This window comes from Lagenorhynchus albirostris, chromosome 5, assembly GCF_949774975.1.
Source record: "Lagenorhynchus albirostris chromosome 5, mLagAlb1.1, whole genome shotgun sequence".
NCBI classification, from domain to species: Eukaryota; Metazoa; Chordata; class Mammalia; order Artiodactyla; family Delphinidae; genus Lagenorhynchus; species Lagenorhynchus albirostris.
The window spans coordinates 145,579,509-145,605,176 of NC_083099.1; the positions used below are offsets into that span (position 1 = coordinate 145,579,509).

Here is a 25,668-nt window from a genome sequence, read left to right on the forward strand (position 1 = left end):
TGTATTTAGTTTATAATAATAAGAGGTTTCTAATCAGTGAGGTACAGCTATATAATCATTCAAAGATGGGGCCGAAGCAATTGATTATTTTGGAGAAAATGATTAGATTCCTCCTCATACCATATGCTGAAATAAATTCCAGATGGGTTATAGAGTTAAGCTTTTTTTTTAAGGAAAGAAACATGAAACAATCACTAAAAATACATCTGATGTTGGAATGGGAAGATCTTTCTAAGAACAAAGCACATAGAGAAACTATAAAATATTTGATTAATTTTATGAGACCAGCATTACACTAATACCAAAACCAAAGTTAGTACAAAAAATGAAAACTACAGACCAGTAGCACTCAGGAACATTGATGTAAAAATCCTTGAAAATCATAGCAAATTGAATTGAGCAATACATAAGATGAATACCACACTGCAACAGAGGAGAGATTATCTTCAGAATTCAAGGCTGGTTCAGTATATTAAAGTCATTCAATGTAATTGACTATTAATAATCTAAAGAAGAAAAATCACATGACTACCAATTAATGCACAAAAATTTGACAAAATTCAAAATACTTGCACAATTTCTGTTATGATTTCTTTTTTGACCCCTTGTTATTTAGAAGTGTGTTTAATCTCCAAGTATTTTGAATTTTACAATTATCTTTCTGTTGCTGATTTCTAGGTTACTTCCACTGTGGTCTGAGAGAAGACACTGTATGATTTCTATTCTTTTAAATTTGTTAAGGTTTGTTCTTGTCCCGGAATGTGGTCTCCCTTGGCGAATGTTCCGTGTGAGCTTGAAAAGAATGTGTATCCTGCTGTTGTTGGATGAAGTAGTCTATAAATGTCAATTATATCCTGATGATTGATGGTGGTGGTCAGTTCAACTATGTCCTTACTGGTTCTCTGCCTGCTGGCTCTGTCCGTTTCTGGGAAAGGGTTGTCAAAGTCTCCAACTATGACAGTGGATTGATCTGTTGGTCTTTGCAGTTCTATCACTTTTCTGCTCATGCAGTTTGATGCTCTGTTGTTAGGTGCGTACACATTAAAGATTGCTATGTCTTCTTGGAGAGCTGTCCCTTTATCATTGTGTAATGCCCCTCACTATCCCTGATCACTTTCCTTACTTTGAAGTCTGCTCTGTCTGAAATTAACATAGCTACTTCTGCTTTCTTTTGATTAGTGTTTACATGGTAAATCTTTCTCCATCCATTTACTTCTTTGTTTGTTTCTTTTGAGCTGCGCCGCACAGTATGTGGGATTTTAGTTCCCTAACCAGGGATGGAACCTGTGCCCCCTGCAGTGGAAGTGCAGAGTCCTAACCACTGGACCACGTCCCCCATCCATTTACTTTTAATCTATAACTGTATATTTAAAGTGGGTTCTTATAGACCGCGTATAATTGTTTCTTGTTATTTGATCCACTGTGACAGTCTCTCTTTTAATTGGTGTATTTAGACCATTGGCATTCAAAGTGATTATTGATATAGTTGGATTGATATCTACAGTATTTATTACCATTTTCTATTTGTTGCCCTTGTTCTTTTCTTCTTCTCTTTTTCTGCTTTTTTGTTTCTGTGTGTGTGTGTTTGTGTGTGTTTTAAGCAGCTAAAGGTAGGGAGTTTAATCAGCATGAATTAAGGGTGAATTAATTCAGTGCTCACACATATGTTGGTTTAGAGCCTGACATGAACATGCTTTGATAAAAGTAAACTTAAGATACATATTTTCACAGGGTATATGTCCAGTAGTGGGATGGCTGGGTCGTATGGTAGTTCTATGTTTAGTTTTTTAAGGAACCTCCATACTGTTCTCCATAGTGACTGTATCAATTTACATTCCCACTAACAGTGCAAGAGGGTTCCCTGTTCACTGCAGCACTATTTACAATAGCCAGGACATGGAAGTGACCTACATGTCCATCGACAGATGAATGGATAAAGAAGATGTGGTACATATATAGAATAGAATATTATTCAGCCATAGAAAGGAACCAAATTGGGTCATTTATAGATATGTGGATGGACCTAGAGACTGTCATACAGAGTGAAGTAAGTCAGAAAGAGAAAAATAAACATCATATATTAATGCATATATGTGGAATCTAAAAAAATGGTACAGATGAACTTATTTGCAAAGCAGAAATAGAGACACAGACATAGAAAACAAACATATGGAGACCAAGGGGGGAAGTGGGGGGTGGGATGAATTGGGAGATTGGGACTGACATATATATACTACTATGTATAAAATAGATAACTAATGAGAACCTGCTGTATAGCACAGGGAACTCTGCTCGGTGCTCTGTGGTGAGCTAAATGGGAAAGAAATCCCAAAAGGAGAGGATATGTGTGTACATATGGCTGGTTCACTTTGCAGAAACCATCACAACGTGGTGAAGCAACTATACCCCAATTAAAAAATATATATGTTTTCATAAATTGATGGGATATTCACTTACTGGCCCATTTCCAAGTTTTAAAAATTCTCAGTTTTTAAATTACTCTCTCCTGAAGCTCACTTCTTTTATCTATTTTCACTTTTATTAAGGTATAACTGACAAAATTGTAAGGTATTTAAGTGTACAGAATGATGATTTGATATCTGTATACATTGTCAATGAATTGCCCCCATTGAGCTAATTAATACATCTGTCACCTCACATATTTACCTTTATTTTTAAAGTGAGAATACTTAAGTTCTACTCTCTTAGCAAATTTCAGTTACATAGCACAGTGTTATCAACTGTGGTCACTATGGTATACAGCAGATCCTCAGACCTTGTTCACCTCGTTACTGAAAGCTTGTGCCCGATTACCAGACCCTCCCTATTTCCTTCACCCCCACAGCCCCTGGCAACCACTTTCCTACTGTTTCTCTGAGTTCAGATTTTTTTAGATTCCACACATGAGTGATACCATGAAGTATTTGTCCAGCTTCTTTCACTTAGCAGAATGCCTTCCAGGTTCATCCATGTTGTTGCAAATGGCAAGATTTCTTTCTTTTTCATGGCTGAATAATACTCCATTGTGTGTGTGAATATATAAAATCACATTTTCCTCATCTATTCCTCTGTCAATGGATAGGTTCTTTCCATATCTTGGTTATTGTGATAATGCTGCAGTGAACATGGGAGTATAGGTATCTCTTTGAGACAATGGTTTCATTTCCTTTAGATATAAACCCAGATGTGGAATTGCTGGATCATATGGTAGTTCTATCTTTAATTTTTTGAGGAGCTCCACTGTGTCTGTCCCACTAACTGTGTACAGAGTTTCCCTTTTCTCCACATCCTCGCCAGCTTTTGTTACTGCTTATCTTTTTGATAATACATATCCTAACAGGTGTGAGGTGATATCTCATTGTGGTTTTGATTTGCATTTCCCTGATGATTAGTGATATTGAGCACTTTTTCATGTACTTATTGGCCATTTATATGTCTTCTTTGGAAAAATATCTATTCAGGGTCTTTGCCCAGTTTAAATTGGTTTTTTTTGGTTATTATTTTTGCTATTGAGTTGTATGAGTTCTTTATATATTTTGCATATTAATCCCTTATTAGATAAGTGGTTTACAGACATTTTATCCAGTTCTATAGTATATCTTTTCATTTTGTTGATGGTTTCCTTTGCTGTGTGGAAGCTTTTTAGTTCAATGTAGTCCTTCTTACTTATTTTTACTTTTGTTGCCTTTGCTTTTGGTGTCCAATCCGTAAAATTATTGGCAAGACCAGTGTCTCAAGGAGCTTTCATTCTTATGCAGGTGGCTATCAAGTTTTCCCAGCACTGTTTTGAAGAGATTATCTTTTCCCCATTGTCTATTCTTGGCTTATTTGTTGAAAATTAGTTGACCTCATATGTATGGGTTAATTTCTAGGCTCTCCATTCTGTTCCATTGATCTATGTGTCTGTTTTTATGCCAATTCCATACAGTTTTGATTACTCTAGTTTGAAATCAGGAAGTGTGATGCCTCTAGCTTTGTTCTTCTTTATCAAGATTGCTGTGGTTATTTGGGGTCTTTTGTGGTTCCATACAAATTTTAGGATTGTTTTTTTCTATTTCTGTGAAAAATGCCATTGAAATTTTGATAGTGATTGCATTGTATCTGTAGCTTTCTTCGGGTAGTATGAACATTTAAACAATACTGATTCTTCCTATCCGTGAACACGGGATATCTTTCCATTTGTTTGTGTCTCCTTCAATTTCTTTCATTAGTATCTTTTAGTTTTCAATGTACAGATTTTTCACCTCCTTGGTTAAATTTATTCCTAGGTTTTTTTTTTTGATATAATTATACATGGGATTGTTTTCTTAATTTCTCTTTCTGATAGTTCATTGTTGGTGTATAGAAATGCAACTGATTTTTGTTGATTTTGTATCCTGCAACTTTACTAATTTTGTTTATTAGTTCTAACAGTTTTTGGTGGAGTCTTTAGGGTTTTCTATATATAGTGTCATGTCATCTTCAAATGGAGACGTTTTTACTTCTTCCTGTCCAATTTGGATGCCTTTTCTTTCTTTTTCTTTCCAAATAGCTGTGCTGGGACTTTTAGGACTGTGTTGAATAAAAGTGGTAAGAGGGGCATCCTTGTCTTGTTCCTGATCTTAGAGGAAAAACTTTTAGCTTTTCACCATTGAGTATGATGTTAGATGTGGGCTTGTCATATATGGCTTTTATTATGTTGTGGTATGTCCCACCTATGCCCAGTTTTTTGAGAGGTTTTATAATGGTAGGTAGTTGAATTTTATCAAATGCTTTTTCTGCGTATATTGAGATGATCATATGATTTTCATCCTTCATTTTGTTAGTGTGGCGTATTACATTTATGGATTTGCTAAGTTGAACCATCCCTGCATCCCAGGAATAAATCCCACTTGATTATGGTGTGTGATCCTTTTAATGTATTTTTTTAATTTTTAATTTTATATTATAGTTGATTCACAATGTTGTGTTAGTTTCAGGTGTACAGCAAAGTGACTTAATTATACATATTCATATATCTATTCTTTTTCAAATTCTTTCCCATGTAGGTTATTACAGAGTATTGAGTAGAGTTCCCTGTGCTGTACAGTAGGTTCTTGTTGATTGTCTGTTTTACATTTAGTAGCGAGCATATGCCAATCCCAACCTTCCAATTCATACCCTCCCCCGACCTTTCCCCCTAATGTATTGTTGAATTGATTTGCTAATATTGTATTGAGGATTTTCCAACTATGTTCATTAGGGATATTGGCCTGTGATTTTCTTTTCTTGTAGTGTTCTTGTCTGGCTTAGGTATCAGGGTAATGCTGGCCTCTTGTAGAATGAGAAATGAATTTGGAAGAGTTCCCTCCTCTTCTGTTTTTGGAAGAATTTGAGAAGGTTTGGTATGAATTCTTTAAATTTTTGGTGGAATTTGTCAGTGAAGCAGTTTGGTCCTGGACTTTTCTTTGTTGGGAGGTTTTTGATTACTGATTCAATCTCCTAATAGTAATTGGTCTGTTCAGATTTCTTGTATCTTCATGATTTATTCTTGGTAGGCTCTGTGTTTCTAGGAATTTATCAATTTCTTCTAGGTTATCCAATTTGTTGGCATATAATCATTCATACTGTCTCTTATGATCCTTTGTGTGATATCAGTTATAATAGCTCCTCTTTCATTTAAAATTTTATATATTTCAGTCCTCTTCTTGGTAAGTCTAGCTAAAGATTTGTCTATTTTGTTTATCTTTTAAAAAAGGAAACTCGTTGATCTTTTCTGTTGTCTTGTTAGTATCTATCTCATTTATTTCCTTCCTTCTACTAACTTTGGGCTAATTTGTTCTTCTTTTTCTAGTTCCTTGAGGTGCAAAGTTAGATTTGCTTATTTGAGATATTCGTTTTTTCTTAATGTAGGCAGTATTACCCTAAACTTCCCTCTTAGAACTGCTTTTGCTGCATCCCATAAGTTTTGGTGTGTTGTATTTCCATTTTTGTGTGTCTCAAGATATTTTTTGATTTCCCTTTTGAATTCTTCTTTGACCCATTGGTTGTTTGGGAGCATGTTGTTTAATCTCCACATATTTGTGAATTTTCCAGTTTTCTTCTTGTAATTGATTTCTAGTTTCATACCATTGCTATGAGAAAAGATGTTTGATATGAATTCAGTCTTCTTAAATTTATTAAGACTTGTTTTGTGGTTTAACGTATGACCTATCCTGGAGAATGTTCCTTGAGTTCTTGAGAAAATGTATATACTCTGCTGCTGTTGCCTGAAATGTTTTACAGGTCTGTTAATCCATCTGGTCTAATGTGTAGTTTAAGTCAAGTGTCGCCTTATGATTTTCTGCCTGGATGACTTATCCATTGTTGAAAATTGGCTATTGAAGTCCCCTACAGTTATTGGATTGCTGTCTATTTCTCTCTTCAGCTCTCTTAATATTTTCGATAGTATTTAGGTGCTCTGTCTTTTGAGGTTTTAATTGAGCATGTTATATGACTCCATTTTCTCAGCATAGCAGTTATACTTGCTGTTTTTTGCTTTTTAAATTGGTTTCCGTACAGTTTTCAATGTGTATTTACAGCTGTTCCGAGTCTGTTTTCATCTAACACTCTTAGGTTTCATGGTTAGTGTGAGCACTTTAGGATAACAGGGTAATCCTGATTTCTCCCTCCTGTCCCTTGTATCATCATTTTCATTCATTTTATTATATATAAGTATAGATACACATACGTACATAAGCATACATGGTTAAATACTGTGTTGCTATTATTTTGGACAAGATGTTAAATTGATTAAGAATAGGAAAAATAAAAGTTTTAGTTTTATCTTCATTTATTTCTGTTTCAGTGATTTTCTTTATGCAGATCCGTGTTTCTGATCTACAGGCAGGCCTCAGAGATATTACAGGTTCAGTTCCAGACCACCGCAATAAAGCAAGTTGCACGAATTTTTTGGTTTCCCAGTGCATATAAAAGTTTTGTTTACACTGTGCTGTAGTCTGTTAGGTGTGCAGTAGCATTATGTCTAAAACAGCAATGTACATACCTTAATTAAAATATGCTTTATTGCTAAAAACTGCTAACCATCATCTGAGCCTTCAGTGAGTTCTAATCTTTTTGCAATAGTAACATCAAAGATGTTAATCACAGATTACCATAGCAAATACAATAATAATGAAAAAGTTTGAAATGTTGCGAGAATTACCAAAATGTGACACACAGACACAAAGTGAGCAAAGGCTTTTGGAAAATGGTGCCGATAGGGTTGCTCGATGCAAGGTTGCCACAGCCTTCAATTTGTAAAGAGTACGGTATCTGTGAAGCACAATAAAATGAGATCTGCCTGTATATCATTTTCCTTCTTTCTAAATAACTTTTTAACATTTCTTGCAAAGCAGGTCTACTGGCAACAAGTTCCCTCTATTTTGTTTGTCTGAGAAAGTCTTTATTTCTCCTTCACTTCTGAAGGATAATTTCACAGGGTGCAGAATTCTAGGTTGGTGGGGTTTTTTCTCTCAACACTTTAAATATTTCACTCCACTCTCTTCTTGCTTGCATGGTTTCTGAGAATTCAGATGAAATTTTATCTTTGTTCCCCAGTAGGTAGGTGTCTTTTCTCCCCAGCTTCTTTCAGGATTTTTTCTTTATCTTTTGAGTGTCTGTAGTTTGAAAATGACATGCCTAGTTTTACTTTTTTTTTTTTTTCCCCCACATTTATCTTGCTTGGTGTGCTCCGCACTCCTGGATCTGTGGGTTGGTGTTTGACATTAATTTCGGGAAATTCTGTCATTAGTTTTTCAACTACTTCTTCTGATCCCACCTCTCATTCTTCTCCTGGTACTTCCGTTTTGTGTCTACTATACCTTTTGTTGTCCTACAGCCCTTGAATATGTTGTTGTATTTTTTAGCCTGTTTTCTGTGCTTTTCAGCTTTGGAGGTTTCTGTTGTCATTTCCTCAAGCTTGGAGGCTTGTTGCTCAGCTATGTCCTAACTAACGAGCCCATTGAAGACATCCTTCGTTTCTGTTACATTGTTTTTCATCTTGAGCATTTTTTTTTTTGGTTCTTTTCAAGAATTTTCCTTTCTCTGCTTACATTGCCCATCTGTTCCTGCATGCTGTCTGCTTTATCCATTAGAGCCCTGAGCATATGAATCACAGTTGTTAAATTCCCAGCCTGATAATTACAGCATCCCTGCTGTGTCTGAGTCTGGTTCTAAGCCTTGCTGTGTGTCTTATACTGTTAGTATGTCTTGTGGTTTTCTCCTGATAGCCAGGCTTGATGACTGGATAAAGGTTCAGTGCAAACAGGCCTGTAGTGATGTGGTGGTGAGATGTGGGTTGGGGAGTGTTCTGTGGTCCTTCTGGGGTCTCAGTGTTCAGTGAGCCTGGGCCTCTGCACTGTGAACTTCACAGGTGCTTCTCAGTTTCTTTTCCTCTTTTAGGTGGGACAGGATGGCTGGAGGGGGCTCAAGTTGGATATTTCTCGTTCTCCAGCTGGTTAGGTTCTGTTAACTAGTTTCTCCTGAGTGCAGACCCTGTTAAGAAGAACAGAATACTCTGGTGTATTTCAAATGCTTCCTTTCGAACTTGTCAGAAGCACGAGGGGGCTTTTCTCTGACGTTTACTGTGGGGACCCTTGTGACTGAGCCCATCTGGAGCTTTGACTCTCAGGCTTGTCCACAGTGGGCCCCAGCAACTTGTCAACCACAGTTCATGTTTCCTCCCCTGGCAAGTTGTGATTCTCTGTACGATCCTCCTCGACTTATGATGGGGCTGCGTTCCAACACACCCATCATAAGTTGAAAATATCAAAGTCCAAAATGCAGGGCCTTCCCTGGTGGCGCAGTGGTTAAGAATCCGCCTGCCAATGCAGGGGACACGGGTTTGAGCCCTGGTCCGGGAAGATCCCACATGCCGCAGAGCAGCTAAGCCTGTGAGCCACAACTACTGAGCCTGTGCTCTAGAGCCCACGTGCCACAACTACCGAAGCCCGCACGCCTAGAGCCTGTGCTCCGCAACAAGAGAAGCCACCACAACGAGAAGCCTGTGCACCGCAACGAAGAGTAGCCCCCACTCGCTGCAACTAGAGAAAGCCCGCGTGCAGCAACGAAGACCCAACACAGTCAAAAATAAATAAATAAATTTATAAACAAAAAACTTCAAAATGCACATAACACACCTAAGTTCCTGAACATCACAGCTGAGCCTTGCCTGCCTTAAATGTGCTGAGAGCACTCACATGAGCCTACAGTTGGGCAAAATCATAACCAAAGCCCATTTGATAATAAAGCGTTGACTATCTCATGTAATTGACTCAGTACTGTACTGGAAGTGGCGTTCACCCTAGCAATCTCATGGCTGACAGGGCTGTGGCTTGTGTGGCTCATGCGTTGCACTGTGTATCGCTAGCTGGGAAAAGATCAAAATTCAAAATCTGAGGCATAGTTTTTACTGAATTCCTATTGCACCGTTGTAAAGTTGAACCATCATAAGTAGGGGACCGTCTGTATTAGTCTCTCAATTTCTCCTATTTGGGGGCAGCAGTTTGCTCCGTGACCTCATTTCTCTTACGGATCTAGGAAGAGTTCTTGATGTTTCAGTTTGTTCAGCTTTTTACTTGTTAGGACAGAATGGCAACTTCCCCCTAAGAGCAGGAGTGATGCAGGGAGGGCCGCTCCACCACTTCTACTCCATATTGTACTGGGAAACCTAACCAGTGCAAAAGGGAGAGAAGAAGTGAAAGGCACACAGAACGAAGACAAGGAAATAAACCATCCCTTTCTCAAACAGCATGATTGTCTCTGTAGAAAATCCCAAGGAATCTCCAAAAACTTTCCTAGACTAGTAGGCAAGTTTAAGAAGATCACAAAGTCAACATACAAAAACCAGTCATATTTTTATATAAATACTAGCACTGTACAATACTATTTACAGTAGCTCCAAAATGATGAAATCTGACAAAACGTACAAGATCTGTATGCTGAAAACTACGTGATGCCGGTAGATACACATTGTTCATGGGCTGGAAGACAACCTTCTAAGGATGTCTCTTCTCCCCAGATTAATCTGTAGATTTAATACGATTCCAGTAAAAATCTAAGCAGGAGTTTTTGTAGATAAGTTCATTGTAAAATTTATGTGGAATGTAAACAAACTAGAATAGCTGATACAATTTTTAAAAGAACAAAATTGGAAGACTTATAGTACCTGACTTTAAAACTTAGTATAAAGCTCTGGTAGTCAAGACTGTGAAACTAGTGAAACGATAGACACGTAAGTCGATGGAACAGAATAGACAGTATATTCCTACAAATACGGTCAACTGATTCTTAACAGAGGGGCAAAGTTAATTTAATGGAGAAAAGACAGTCTTTTCACCTAATTATATTGGAACAGTTGGCCATCCATGTGCAAAAAAAAAAAAGAACTTCATCTTTAAGCCTCATACCTCATACTAAACAATGAACTCAAAATTGATTACAGATCTAATTGCTTAGAACATAAAACTATAAAACTCTCAGAAGAAATCACAGGAGAAAGTGTTCCTGGGTTAGTCAAAGGGTTTTTAGGTGTGACTCTAAAAGCATAATCCATTAAAGAAAAAGTTGATAAATTGGACTTCGTCAAAAGTAAAAATGTCTGTCCTGTAAAAGAGTGTTAAGAGAATGAAAAGACAGGCTAAGGTTAGGAGAAAATATTTGCAAATCACATATCCAGTGTGTATCCTGACTATACAAAGAATTCTCAAAATTCAACACTCCCGAGGGGCACCTAGGGGCGCTGGGCCGCTCTTGACTTCGGTGCAACGTGACCTCTGTGGCACTCCTGCTTTGATGTTCCACTTTTTTTTTCTTTGTTAAATAAACATCAACATTTTATTCAAAATTAGGCCAGGAAATTGACATAGTCAAATATAATCTAGGAACAGTTACTTTTTTTTTTTAACATCTTTATTGGACTATAATTGCTTTAGAATGGTGTGTTGGATGCTGCTGTGTAACAAAGTGAATCAGCTATATGTGTACGTATATCCCCACATCTCCTCCCTCTTGCGTCTCCCTCCCACCCTCCCTATCCCACCCCTCTAGGTGGTCACAAAGCACTGAGCTGATCTCCCTGTGTCATGCAGCTGCTTCCCACTAGCTATCTATTTTACGTTTGGTAGTGTATATATGTCCATGCCACTCTCTCACTTTGTCCCAGCTTACCCTTCCCCCTCCCCGTGTCCTCAAGTCCATACCCTATCTCTGTGTCTTTATTCCTGTCCTGCTCCTAGGTTCATCAGAACCTTTTTTTTCTTTTTGTGATTCCATACATATGTGTTAGGATACGGTATTTGTTTTTCTCTTTCTGACTGACTTCACTCTGTATGACAGACTCTAGGTGCATCCACCTCACTACAAATAACTCAGTTTTGTTTCTTTTTATGGCTGAGTAATATTCCATTGTATACATGTGTCACATCTTCTTTCTCCATTCATCTGTTGATGGAAACTTAGGTTGCTTCCATGTCCTGGCTATTGTAAATAGTGCTGCAGTGAACATTGTGGTACATGACTCTTTGAATTATGGTTTTCTCAGGGTATATGCCCAGTAGTGGGACTGTTGGGTCATATGGTAGTTCTATTTTTAGTTTTTTAAGGAACCTCCATACTGTTCTCCATAGTGGCTGTATCAATTTACATTCCCACCAACAGTTCAAGAGGGTTCCCTTTTCTCCACATCCTCTCAAGCATTTATTTTTTGTAGATTTTTTGATGACTGGTGTGAGGTGATACCTCATTGTAGTTTTGATTTGCATTTCTCTAATAATTAGTGATGTTGAGCAGCTTTTCGTGTGTTTGTTGGCAGTCTGTATATCTTCTTTGGATAAATGTCTATTTAGTTCTTCTGCCCATTTTTGGATTGGGTTGTTTGTTTTTTTTATATTGAGCTGCATGAGCTGCTTGTATATTTTAAAGATTAATCCTTTGTCAGTTGCTTCATTTGCAAATATTTTCTCCCATTCTGAGGGTTGTCTTTTCATCTTGTTTATGGTTTCCTTTGCTGTGCAAAAGCTTTGAAGTTTCATTAGGTCCCATTTGTTTATTTTTGTTTTCATTTCCATTTCTCTAGGAGGTGGGTCAAAAAGGATCTTGCTCTGATTTATGTCACAGAGTGTTCTGCCTATGTTTTCCTCTAAGAGTTTTATACTGTCTAGCTTTGCATTTAGGTCTTTAATCCATTTTGAATTTATTTCTGGGTATGGTGTTAGGAAGTGTTCTAATTTCATCCTTTTACATGTAGCTGTCCAGTTTTCCCAGCACCACTTTTGAAGAGGCTGTCTTTTCTCCATTGTATAATCTTGCCTCCTTTATCAAAGATAAGGTGACATGTGTGCGGCTTTATCTTTGGGCTTTCTATATCCTGTTCCATTGATCTATATTTCTGTTTTTATGCCAGTACCATACTGTCTTGATTACTGTAGCTTTGTAGTTTAGTCTGAAGTCCGGGAGCCTCATTCCTCCAGCTCTGTTTTTCTTTCTGAAGATTGTTTTGGTTATTTGGGGTCTTTTGTGTTTCCATACAAATTGTGCAATTTTTTGTTCTAGTTCTGTGAAAAATGCCATTGGTAGTTTGATAGGGATTGCATTGAATCTGTAGATTGCTTTGGGTGGTACAGTCATTTTCACAATGTTGATTCTTCCAATCCAAGAACATGGTATATCTCTCCATCTGTTTGTATCATCTTTAATTTCTTTCATCAGTGTCTTATAGTTTTCTGCATACAGGTCGTTTGTCTCCTTAGGTAGGTTTATTCCTAGGTATTTTAATTTTTATGTTGCAATAGTAAATTGAAGTGTTTCTTTAATTTCTCTTTCAGATTTTTCATCATTAGTGTATAGGAATGCAGGAGATTTCTGTGCATTAATTTTGTATCCTGCTACTCTACGAAATTCATTAATTAGCTCTAGTAGTTTTCTGGTAGCATCTTTAGGATTCTCTATGTATAGTATCATGTCATCTGCAAACAGTGACAGTTCTTCTTTTCTGCTTTGGATTCCTTTTATTTATTTTTCTTCTCTGATTGCTGTGGTTAAAACTTCCAAAACTATGTTGAATAATAGTGGTGAGAGTGGGCAACCTTGTATTGTTCCTGATCTTAGAGGAAATGGTTTGAGTTTTTCACCATTGAGAATGATGTTGACTATGGGTTTGTCATATATGGCCTTTATTATGTTAAGGTAGGTTCCTTGTATGCCTACTTTCTGGAGAGTTTTTATCATAAATGGGTGTTGAATTTTGTCAAAAGCTTTTTCTGCATCTATTGAGATTATCATATGGTTTTTATCCTTCACTTTGCTAATATTGTTTATCACATTGATTGATTTGCATATATTGAAGAATCCTTGCATTCCTGGGATAAACCCCACTTGATCATGGTGTATGATCCTTTTAATTGTGCTGTTGGATTCTGTTTGCTAGTATTTTGTTGAGGATTTTTGCATCTGTGTTCATCAGAGATATTGGCTGTGGTTTTCTTTTTTTGTGATATCGTTGTTTGGTTTTGGTATCAGGGTGATGGTGGCCTCGTAGAATGAGTTTGGGAGTGTTCCTTCCTCTGCTATATTTTGGAAGAGTTTGAGAAGGATAGGTGTTAGCTCTTCTCTAAATGTTTGATAGAATTCGCCTGTGAAGCCATCTGGTCCTGGGCTTTGTTTGTTGGAAGATTTTTAATCACAGTTTCAATTTCAGTGCTTGTGTTTCGTCTGTTTATATTTTCTGTTTCTTCCTGGTTCAGTCGTGGAAGGTTGTGCTTTTCTAAGAATTTGTCCATTTCTTCCAGGTTGTCCATTTTATTGGCACAGAGTTGCTTGTAGTAATCTCTCATGATCCTTTGTATTTCTGCAGTGTCAGTTGTTTCTTCTCCTTTTTCATTTCTATTTCTGTTGATTTGAGTCTTCTCCCTTTTTTTCTTGGTGAGTCTGGCTAACGGTTTATCAATTCTGTTTATCTTTTCAAAGAACCAACTTTTAGTTTTATTGATCTTTGCTATCGTTTCCTTCATTTCTTTTTCATGTATTTTTGATCTGATCTTTATGATTTCTTTCCTTCTGCTAACTTTGGGGGTTTTTTGTTCTTTCTCTAATTGCTTTAGGTGTAAGGTTAGGTTGTTTGAGATTTTTCTTGTTTCTTGAGGTAGGATTGTATTGCTATAAACTTCCCTCTTAGAACTGCTTTTGCTGCATCCCATAGGTTTTGGGTCATTGTGTTTTCATTGTCATTTGTTTCTAGGTATTTTTTTATTTCCTCTTTGTCTTTTCAGTGATCTCTTGGTTATTTAGTAGTGTATTGTTTAGCCTCCATGTGTTCGTATTTTTTACAGACTTTTTTCCTGTAATTGATATCTAGTCTCATAGGTTGTGGTCAGAAAAGATACCTGATACAATTTCAATTTTATTAAATTTACTAGGGCTTGATTTGTGACCCAGGATATGATGTATCCTGGAGAATGTTCTATGAGCACTTGAGAAGAAAGTATTCTGTTTGTTTTTGGATGGAATATCATATAAATATCAATTAAGTCCATCTTGTTTAATGTGTCATTTAAAGCTTGTGTTTCCTTATTTATTTTCATTTTGGATGATCTGTCAATCGGCAAAAGTGGGGTTTTAAAGTCCCGTACCATTATTGTGTTACTGTCGATTTCCCCTTTTATGGGTGTTAGCATTTGCCTTATGTATTGAGGTGCTCCTGTGTTGGGTGCATATATATTTACAATTGTTATATCTTCTTCTTGGATTGATCCCTTGATCATTATGTAGTGTCCTTCTTTGTCTCTTGTAATAGTCTTTATTTTAAAGTCTGTTTTGTCTGATATGAGAATTGCTACTCCAGCTTTCTTTTGATTTCCATTTGCATGGAATATCTTTTTCCATCACCTGACTTTCAGTCTGTATGTGTCCCTAGGTCTGAAGCGGGTCTCTGTAGACAGCATACGTATGGGTCTTTTTTTTGTATCCATTCAGCCAGTCTATGTCTTTTGATTGGAGCATTTAATCCATTCACGTGTAAGGTAATTATCGATATGTATGTTCCTATTACCATTTTCTTAATTGTTTTGGGTTTGTTTTTGTAGTTTTTTTCCTCCTCTTGTGTCTCCTGTCTGGAGTAGTTCCTTTAGCATTTGTTGTAAAGGTGGTTTGGTGGTGCTGAATTCTCTTAACTTTTGCTTATCTGTAAAGGTTTTAATTTCTCCATTGAATCTGAATGAGATCCTTGCTGGGTAGAGTAACCTTGGTTGTAGGTTTTTCCCTTTCATCACTTTAAGTATGTCCTGCCACTCCCTTCTGGCTTGCAGAGTTTCTGCTGAAAAATCATCTGTTAACCTTATGGGGATTCCCTTGTATGTTCTTTGTTGCTGTTCCCTTGATGCTTTTAATATTTTTTCCTTTGTATTTAATTTTTGATAGTTTGATTAGTTTGTGTCTCGGCATGTTTCTCTTTGGGTTTATCCTGTATGGTACTCTCTGCGCTTCCTGGACTTGATTGACTATTTCCTTTCCCATGTTAGCGAAGTTTTTGACTATAATCTCTTCAAATATTTTCTCAGACCCTTTCTTTTTCTCTTCTTCTTCTGGGACCCCTATAATTCAAATGTTGGTGCATTTAATGTTGTCCCAGAGGTCTCTGAGACTGTCCTCAATTCTTTTCATTCTTTTTTCTTTATTCTGCTCCCTGGAGGTTATTTCCACCCTTTTATCTTCCAGGTCACTTATCCGTTCTTCTGCCTCAGTTATTCTGTTATTAATTCCCTCTAGGGTATTTTTAATTTGAGTAGTTGTGTTATTCATCACTGTTTGTTTGCTCTTTAATTCTTCTAGATCCTTGTTAAATGTTTCTTGTATTTTCTCCATTCTGTTTCTGAGATTTTTGGATCATCTTTACTATCATTATTCTGAATTCTTTGTCCGGTAGGTTGCGTATTTCGTCTTCATTTATTTGGTCTTGTAGGTTTTTACCTTGCTCCTTTGTCTGTAACATATTTTTTTGTCGTTATATATATATTTTTTGATGGGTGGTGCTGTATTCCTGTCTTACTGGTTGTTTGGCCTGAGATGTCCAGCAGTGGAGTTGGCAGGCAGTTGGATAGAGCTGGGTCTTGGTGCTGAGACGAAGACCTCCTGGAGGCCTGGCTCCAACTGATATTCCCTGGGGTCTGAGGTTCTCTGTTAGTCCAGTGGTTTGGACTCCAAGCTCCCACCACGGGAGCTCGGGCCTGACCTCCAGCCTGGGAACCAGGATCCTGCAAGCTTCATGGCACATTAAAAAAAAAAAAAAGGAAGAAATAAAGAAAAAAAGGAGCAGTACAATATCAAAGAATGAAAAACAAAATAAAATTAGAAAGATAAAAAATATATTAGGAAAAATAAAACTATAATTGAAACAACTGCAACAAGGTAAAATAAAACCACAGCAGAAAAAAGAAAAAAAAAGTGGGGGGGGGGAGCAACAAGCCAGGAGGAGAGATCACTAACGAAGTATAAAGAATAAAATAAAATTAGAAAAATAAAAGGTTTATTAGGAAAAACAAAAATCTAAAAGAATCAATGACAGTGAATCAACAAGGTAAAATGGAACCCCAATCTAAAAGAGGACAAAAGAAAAAGAAAAAAAAAAAAAAAAGCCTTGGCTATGAGGGTGGAGTTCTGGTGAAGGTGGAATAGGCAGGGGCGGGGTTTAGGGTGGGGCGGGACCTAGGTGGGTGGGGGGTGACGTTTGAGCGTGGGGTGGGGCCTCTGCTTAGGGTGGAAGGGGAGAGGCAGCACGTGGAATGGAGGGCGTCTGCAGTGTGGAGCTAAGGAGTTTGGAGGTAGGGCCCTGATTGGGGGTGTGTGGGTGGGGTTTAGACCCAGCGCATTGGGGCAGGTCTCAGAGGGGGTCTTCGAATGTAGGGGTGTGGCTTGGGCTCTGCACAGCAGGAGGGAGGCTGGGAGGGCAGAGGATCAGGCTGGGCTTCTGGGGGCCCAAGTGGGCAGGGGAGACCTGGCCACGCTCCCTTTTGATCCTTTGCCCTCCCAACGGTCCCCCAATTTCCCCTTTCGGGTGTGGGATCCCTTCCCCTCCCCCAGGCGCCCCTTAGGGGAGCCAATCCTGTCCCACCTCTGCTTCTCCTTCCCCCTCACTCCCCCCACTTCCTGCCGGTCGTTGAGGGTTCCTCCCGTCCTCTTAGGTGTCCATGGGTCCCCACCGGTGCCTGGTAGGTGCCCTAGTTGTGTGGAGACGCAAATTCCGCGTCCTCCTAGTACGCCATCTTGACTCCGCCCCCGGTGGTCCACGTTTTTAAGAAGTGACTTCAGCCAACTTAAAGGGTGGTAAGAATCCTGAGGATACCCCAGACCAGGTTGATATTGTTGGAGAGTTAACACCCTGAAACACTTGAGGGCTTTAGGAACGTGGGGACAGCTGACTGCTGAGTGAGTGGGGTGGGCGAGAGGCTGATTTCCCGCCCATTAGCCACGCCCAGTTCCGAGCTCCACGCGGCTCGATGGGGCTTAAACCCAGGCTGTGACTGGACTCGGTGACCACTGCCGTGTGGGCGCAAGAGAAGCCCTCCCCTGGGCCGGGCAGCTCAGCCCGTTCTGTGCCTCTGGAGGTGACAGACGTGAAGACCCCAGAATCTGAGCAGCGAGGGGGCTGCACAGACACGGTGTCTCCTGTGCGTCTCCCTCCCTGCAGTTTGAGTTCATGATCGAGTCCATCCTCTATGCCCGGGACGCGTGGCTGAAGGAGGACGGGGTTATCTGGCCGACCACGGCCGCGCTGCACCTGGTGCCCTGCAGCGCCGACAGGGACTACCGCAGCAAGGTGCTCTTCTGGGACAACGCCTACGAGTTCGACCTCAGTGCCCTCAAGTGAGTGTCACCGGGCGCTCCCGGGCTGCGGGAGCATGCGGGGCGGGCTGCAGGTCTCAGAGCTGCCACCGTGCTGAGCTCAGTTTGCTCACGTGACTAAGAAGTTTGCACGTTGCCTTACAGGTCTTTAAACCAACAGATGTGATGGGAAATTGAAGTGTCCCATTTATAAGACCCCAAATATAATGGGAAAAATAAAGTCACGTTTATAAATGCGTGGGCTGTTAAAACAAATGGATGTTCCCACTAAGAGCCGTAACTTTTTAACAGGAGTCAGAAAATGTGTTAGTGAAGGCATCGCTGGCATTTGGCAAAGAAAGCGGTGCTCCACAAAAGTTCAGTTCCTCTTGTGTAACATACGTCAGGCTTGTGGTAGAGCTTCAGGTTTTAACATAAAACAGTCTTCTCTCAAGGCCTTCATGGTTGTCACATTGCCTCCTCTGAGAAGGATAGTGACGCGTGTCGGCTGCGTCCCCTCTGAGGTGCCGTGGGACGTGGGCAGGAGAGACCCAGCAGCAGCCCTGGAATTAGGGAAGGGCCCCTTTGTCAGAGGCAGAAAGAAGCTTCTGTTCAATGAGCCTGGACACCTGCTAAGTGTCCAGCTGGGGAGTTGGCAGCAAGATGGGGGCCTCTGGGCCTTTTTGTTTTTTGTTAAAAAACTCAAAAAAAGAAAATGTATCAACATAAAGGTATGGAATCTTCCCTAGTCAATGTACTCTCGACCCAAATCCCAAAGGGGATGGAGAGGAAGGGTCTCCAACAGAGTCGTTCCGTGGTTCATGTAGGACTAATGTGTGGGAAGGGCTGGGAAGGTTTGAAAAGAGCAGGGGGTTGGGGTGGGGTGTGATTTCTCATGCTGCCCGAATTAACGCTCCGTAATGAAAGCGACAAGGAAAGATGGAGGAAGCTCTGAACACGGTCTGTGGTGTCCGGAAAAGGCGCACCGTGAACTGGAGGGTGGGGGGATAACGTGCTGAGGCCGCACGTTATCCGGGACACTGGTTGGCCCCTTGGAGGAGATGTCTGTTCTCCTCTCACACCATTCGTTAACATTTAATTTCCCGTGGATTCCGTGTTCTCTGGGTGTGTGCTGAGACGCCGCGAGTAGGACACTGAGGGTCCCCGGAGGGCTGGCCGTCTCAGCCCCGCCTCTCGCCCGGTGAGTTAGAATTCCTGCTGACGCAGAGGAGGCGTGATAGCCTGAGATGTGGGTAAATGATATTGAGCAAAATTACTTTGACTTTTCCCCAGATCTTTAGCAATTAAGGAGTTTTTTTCGAAGCCCAAGTATAACCACATTTTGAAACCAGAAGACTGTCTCTCTGAGCCATGCACCATATTACAGCTGGACATGAGAACCGTGCAGATCGCCGACCTCGAGGTGAGAAGAGGTGACCCTTCCTTCCTGTTCAAATAAACAAGTTAAACTTGTTGCTATCGATTTTCCCACAGTCTTTTTTTTTTCCTATTCTGATTTTTTTTTTTAGGTTATTTTCTTTATAGTTAACCTCTTTAACGTCTTCAGTTACTTTTAGATTTATGTGTAATATTCTCAGCATCTTCAGATTCAAATAAATTATATGTTTCATCATGGAATTTGAATTAAATTTTTTTTCTAAGTTTTTTTAACTCCCATTGATGATAAAATTCTTAAAATTCTTTTACTTACCCTCTGTGGCCACGAGGTGGCGTGTGTGGGCTCCGGACGACCCCATTATAAGGGCTGCTCTGAGGTGGAGGAAGCCCCTTCTGGAGCTTAGATGGGCAAAATCACGTGCAAACTGAACTTTTGAGGCTTTAGTTAGTTTGGGGATTGTAGGGACTCAGTCTGGAGCTTTATATTTGTACAAAGAATTGAGAAAAGGAAGTATTCCACCTGAATTTGGGGACAGAAAATTAGGCAGATGAGACCCAAATTGCTCAAAACCTTTTCTGATTATCTGCAGCCTTTGAGTTCAGGATGCAGGTTTTAACATTTACTTTCCCTAGGAGGAGATACGGTTTTTGATGTGTTCAGCTAAACTAGCAAGTTACAGATTTGTGGCATAACTACTGCAATAGACGGCGTGGCTGCCTGGGGCAGTGCTGTGGGATCCGGGACGGAGCCCCATGGAGGCGGGAGCTGCTTCCCGGTCCCCAGCGCCCTTTTCTGACTCATTTGCTTGAACACAGATGATGAAAGGTGAGCTGCACTTTGACATCAAGAAGGCAGGCACCCTCCACGGATTCACAGCCTGGTTCAGTGTCCAGTTCCAGAACCTGGAGGAGGATGAGCCACAGCTGGTGCTGAGCACGGGCCCGCTGCACCCGTGAGTGTGCCCCTCCTTCTCCTGGGGCAGCACACAAAGCCTGGCAGAGCCTCGAGTTTCAAGATCTAGTAATATCGGGAGTGGGCCCAAATCTCTCCAGACGCGGTTGAGCCCTGGCCCAGGGGCGGGAGGGCTGGCGGTGAGTCCGGGTTGCCCCCCCTGGCATCGGGCTTCCTCGGGGCCGGGGTCAGGGGTCCCCGACACCCTGGATGGTCAGGCTTCACCTTCTCTCCGTGGCCCCAAACACTGCTGCAGCTCTTCACCATCTGACACAGAAACAGCCCACAGGGTTCCAGGGGCTTTTACTCCGACTTCTGGGGAAGGCAGATGTTTCCCGAGATGCATCTTCTGAGCAGTAAGGTTTCGAGGCTGCACGCTTGCTCCTGCATGTGGGGAAGCGCACCTTGTCTGTCGTGCTGCCGGACACAGTGGCCCCTCGGGGGGGCGCCACCTTCATTCGGGGACTTCCGCTGCCCCTTTCAGGGACGGCCCCAATGCTCCCCTGCACCGTGTGATCGGCAGAAGTGAGCAAGGCCCAGGGAGGGGCGCAGATGCCTGAGTCAGACGCCCCGCGGTCTTGGGGCCCAGGGGTCCTCAGCGTCCTTTGTGGAAGTTGAGCAGGAGAGCGAGCTGCCTGGCCAGAGCCTCCTTCCAGGGCCCGCAGGAGAGGGGCCTCAGGGGCCCCCACGAACTGTGTGTGCCCGGCGTTTCCCACCTGAGCGTCTGCGTGGGGTCATCCACACACAGGTGGCATGGGGACGGGATGGGGGGCAGGGCGTGGGCCAGGGAGGGAGACCCCCATCACGGTGGCTGAGGGGGTGGCCCAGCGTCAGGGAGGATGTGACACGAAGGGGAGACACAGCAGAACCTCACTGCGGGGTGTGACCTGGGTCCTTTCAGGCGCTTGGGTGTGAGAGTCACAGGACTTACAGAATCCGGGGTGTCACTGCTCCCCCAAATGCTGCACCTGTTTGCTCACACTCAGCTGAACCTTCACAGGAATTATGACTTTTTTTGGACACGATTTCAGCAGCGTGTATCTCACTTTAACTGCAGAAACTAGAACCGTGGGCGTCAGCAGTTCAGAGAAGGTGGCTTTGGGTGGGCACTGCCGTGCCGGCTCATGGAGGCTGGGTCGACCCCACGAGGGGCTGGGGACAGGCGGCCCCTGGGGACCTGGGTCTGGCCACGTGCCCCTGAGGCCCAGCCTCCTTGGCACCAGGGAGTCTGTGCAGCGTCCAGGAGGCCCCCCGGGTTGTGGGTCCACGCGGGTCCCATGAAGCCGTCTGATCACAGGGTGGGGGCATGGCAGTCCCGATGGGCTCCCTGAGGGGTGACACCACGCCCCTGTCTTGCAGCACCACCCACTGGAAGCAGGTGCTGTTCATGATGGACGAGCCCGTGTCCGTCCTCGCGGGAGACGTGGTCACAGGCTCAGTGGTGTTGCAGAGAAACCCCGTGTGGAGACGGCACATGTCTGTCACTCTGAGCTGGTCCGTCACTTCTAGACAAGACCCCGGGTCACAGAAAGTAAGACATTTAGCTGTGGAGTCACGGGCTGTGGTGCCGGTGCGGGCAGCTGGTGGGTCTGTGGCGGTTGCAGTGGCAGATGCCTAGTCCCACCCGGCGGACCCCGTGGCCAGAGCTGGGGCCGAGGGCCGGGCCATGGTGCAGCCTCGCTCCCCCCGCATGCCTTGCCGTGGGCAATGTGGACGTGCGGTGGAGTCGTGTTCTGGCCGTGGCAGCAGTTAGAGGGCTGAAGTGAGCATGTGGCCAGGCGGGGCCTTAGGGCTCACGGCTCACAGAGCCCACGGGAAATCCTCCTCTCCAGACTTAGGGTTAATGCAGGGGAGGGAAGAAAATAATCAAATGGTTTCCCTTTATTTTGTAGTACCTGTTTTGCGCTTTGCTTTATGCTGATTTACGTTAAAAAAGTTTAAATGTTTGTTGTTGAAAGTCTGCACCTGAATACCAGACTCTTGTCCACTATTAAATTATTATTAGGAAATACTGTGTGTTAATCAAACTGAAATGATTTATCATCTGATTGGTTTGTTTTCGTTGTCTTTCTCAGGTTGGAGAGAAAGTCTTTCCCATCTGGAGATGACAGGTGCAGCTCTGTGCGGGATGCAGCGTTGTGGAGGGACAGACACGACTCAGTGGCGTCGGCCCTGGACGGGAGCGCGTGTCCTGTGGAAGTTGCGGACTTGCACCAGGATGGGGTGGTAACACCCTTACACGAGGGCGCGGGGCCGCGGGCCCTCCCCAGATGCGCCCGTGCTCCTCGGGGTCCACGCTCGCCATTGTCACTGTCCTGCCTGTCCTTAGAACTGGGCTGTGTTTCCAGGTGTCCACCTGTGGGTAGTTGATGGCCCAGTGTCCCTCAGCCAGGTCTAGTTCTAAGCTCGTAGGACACTCTCGTCAACCCTGTGCTCCTGTGAAGGTGGCTGTTCGTGCGTCGTGTGTGCGTGTCCTTCCCGCCCTCGGCTCACCCACTCAGCTCGCGGGATGTGGGGTCACACAGAGCCTCGTGGGAGCCTGAGGTGCGATGCATGCGATGGGGCTCTGCATGGGGTAGTCCACTTGTAGAGACGTCTTCCAGATAAATTATGTGTCGGCACATAGTACATGCTCAATAAATATTTTTTAATAAATGAATGTTGGTGTATATCCTGGTTCTGTGCACATACATTATTTTGCAAAAGCACAGATCATACTGTGTGCATTGCTCTGTAACCTTTCTCATCTAATATTATGAAGAAACTTTCATGCCAGTAGGTACATGTCTGCATTTTTTGGTGTGTGTGGTTTTGATTTTTAGTTAACTTTTTATTGAAATATAAATTATATACACCAAACCGCGTAAGTCATGAGTATACAGATGGATGGAGTTTCACAAAGTGGGCACACGTGTAACCAGTGTTCAGGCCCAGACCCTCTAACACGCTGGAGGCCCCAAGTGCCCCTCCCACTCAGAACCACCCCCAAGGCTGATACCTGGCTTCTATGACCAGAGAAGACTTGAGCCTGGTTTCAAACATTGTGTGAATGGGCTTGTACACTGTGAATTTGCTGTAGACTGAAGGTTTGTGACCTCTCAAAATTTATATGTTGAAAACTAATCCCTAATATGGTGGTGTTAGGAGATGGGGCCTTTGGGAGGTAATGAGGTCATGAGGGTGGAGCCCCAAGGATGGGATTAGTGTCCTTATAAAAGAGGCCCCAGAGAGCACCCTGGTCCCGTTCCTCCATGTGAGGACACAGCAGGAAGACTGAACCAGGAAGGGGGCCTCACCAGACACTGAATCTGCTGGTGTTTGACCTTGGACTTCTCAGCCTCCAGAGCTCTGAGACAGATGTTTCTGTTGTTTATAAGACACCCAGCCTATGATACTCTGTTACAGCAGCTCAAACACAGGCCTCAGCATGTGAATTTTGGAGGGACACAGACCATAGCATTCTGCCCCCGGGTCCCCCAAATTCATGTCCTCACCTGCAAATACATTCCTTTCCATCCCAACAGCCCTAAAGTCTTGACTCAATCCAGCACCAGCTCCGAAGTCCAAAGTCTCCTCTAAATCTCATCGAAACCAGATATATGTGAGACTTGAGGTAGGATTCATCCAGAGGTGACTCATGGAACCACATGAGTTTGTGCTTCTAAAACATAGTGACAGGACAGGCACAGGACAGACACTCCCACTCTGAAAGGGGAACTTGGAAGGAATAAAAAGGTGGTGAGTCCCAGGCATGTCCAAAACCTAGCAAGGCAAGTTCCATCAGTATTTAGGTCTGGACAATAATCCTCTTTGGTTTGATGCTCTTCCCTCCAAGCCCACTGGGTGGCAGTGACCCTTCCGCTTGGGCCACCCAAGGAGCTCTCTGTGAGGGCCCCACTCTTGAGGCCCTGGGCTGGGTCATCCTGGTGCCCTGAAACCGAAGAGGCACCGCCCCCAGCCCTGCCCTGTGAGGAGGAAGCAGCCTCACCTCCTGGGCCTGTGGGGGCAGTGGCAGCCGCTGGGGTCAGTCTTCCCTTTCCTTGAAGGATAATCGTGTTCGCAGTTGAACAGCTCTGTGCTGTCGAATCCAATGCTCGGTGCCTTTTTTTGCTCCTCCTGCTTTAATATTTGTTCTTTGTCTTTGATTTCAGCAGTTTTATTACATTGTCATGGAGCTTCTTGAATCTGTGGGTTGATATTGTTTGTCAGTCTTAGAAAATTCTGGGTCATTCTTGCTGTACATGTTGTTTCTGCCCTACTTTCTCTCTTCTGTGTATTAGATTCAAGAAGCTTTACACATTTGTTGGAAACTACTCACTGTGCCCCACGTGACTCACAGGCATCCTGGCGACTTTCTACCAACCTGCTGTCCAGCTCACTCACCCATCCTGTCTTTCACTGTGTTGGATCTTGAGCTCCTGGGCCCTTCCCTGGTGTCGGCCATGGGGGGAGTGTGGGTCCTCTTCCAGCAACCGGGAGAGCCAAGCAGATGGTCCAGACGGGCCGTCACCCTAGGGGGATATCCAGACCTGAGCGAGCAGGCAGGACTCCTCTTGGGGCCGCTGAGTAGGAGGCACCCTTGGATATTCTCTCATATTTTATCAGAGAATAAAAAATGAGAGAATATTCTCCACTTGTTTTATTGAACCAATACAAATGTACCAAACGTATACAACGACATTGTGGAAAAAATAATTATAGGTGAATACCAGCAAGTTAAAATCAGTGATATGTAAAAATAAAATATCATCAACAGGTATATTTGAATTCCAGGACTAGAAGACTGAATCAACATTTAAATATAAACTACTCAAATGCAGTGGGGAAGTAAATTGCCCACATGAGTAGGAAAGAAGTAAAAATCATGTAATTTTTAAAAATGTAAAAATGATAAAATTCGAAACACATTCATAATAAAAAATTATTAGCAAAGTAGGAATAGAAGAGAGATTTCTTAATCTGATAAAATTCAGAGGAATCCTGCAGCAGACATAGTTTTCACAGGGGTTAATTAAACTTTAACTATATTTTTCTATTACCTTTTGAATAGAGCCCAGAGGCAGAATAAAAAAACCCCACACTTTTCAATACTGTGTCTTTTCTTTCAAAACACTTTTATGGCAATGTATCCTTCTATTGAGAGGAAGGCTGGGTGGTGACCATGCCATCACTATTAATTCCCTTTCATTAGAGAGCATTCTCATCTTGGCACGGGAGGAGTTGAGGCAGGAAATTCTACTGGCATTTTTCAGCATCACCAAAGGACACATGGCTGGGTAGCAAGAGGACAGAAATCCAATGATGCTCTCTAGCAACATGTTACTTTCAGATTTTAAGGACAAGTAAGTGGTAAGGCAGCCAAGAAAAGAAGACAAAGCAGCTTACGAGCAGAATGGTGTTGGTGGCTTTGGTTTCAGGAGATGGCCTGGGAGAAAGGTTGTTGCCATGAAGATTCTGAATTGTCTTGTGGTGATTGTAGAGGAGCATCACCATGCAGCCACTGGTCC

At 42.4% G+C, this 25,668-nt stretch overlaps 1 protein-coding gene across 3 annotated transcripts in view; it reads left to right on the plus strand.

The window, feature by feature from the left end:
• Positions 1 to 22,820, plus strand: part of PRMT2 (protein arginine methyltransferase 2) — a 38,646-nt gene extending 15,826 nt beyond the window's left edge. The window contains exons 7-11 of one of the 3 annotated variants that reach the window (XM_060151157.1): positions 17,678 to 17,853; positions 19,105 to 19,234; positions 20,026 to 20,162; positions 21,521 to 21,692; positions 22,237 to 22,402. In XM_060151157.1, the coding sequence (XP_060007140.1) occupies positions 17,678 to 17,853; positions 19,105 to 19,234; positions 20,026 to 20,162; positions 21,521 to 21,692; positions 22,237 to 22,269 (648 nt within the window). In that variant the 3' untranslated portion in view covers positions 22,270 to 22,402. Of the gene's footprint in view, positions 1 to 17,677; positions 17,854 to 19,104; positions 19,235 to 20,025; positions 20,163 to 21,474; positions 21,693 to 22,236 lie in introns of those variants that run through there. The other 2 variants (XM_060151155.1, XM_060151158.1) reach the window with 2 other exon arrangements.
• Positions 22,821 to 25,668: the final 2,848 nt, after the last annotated feature.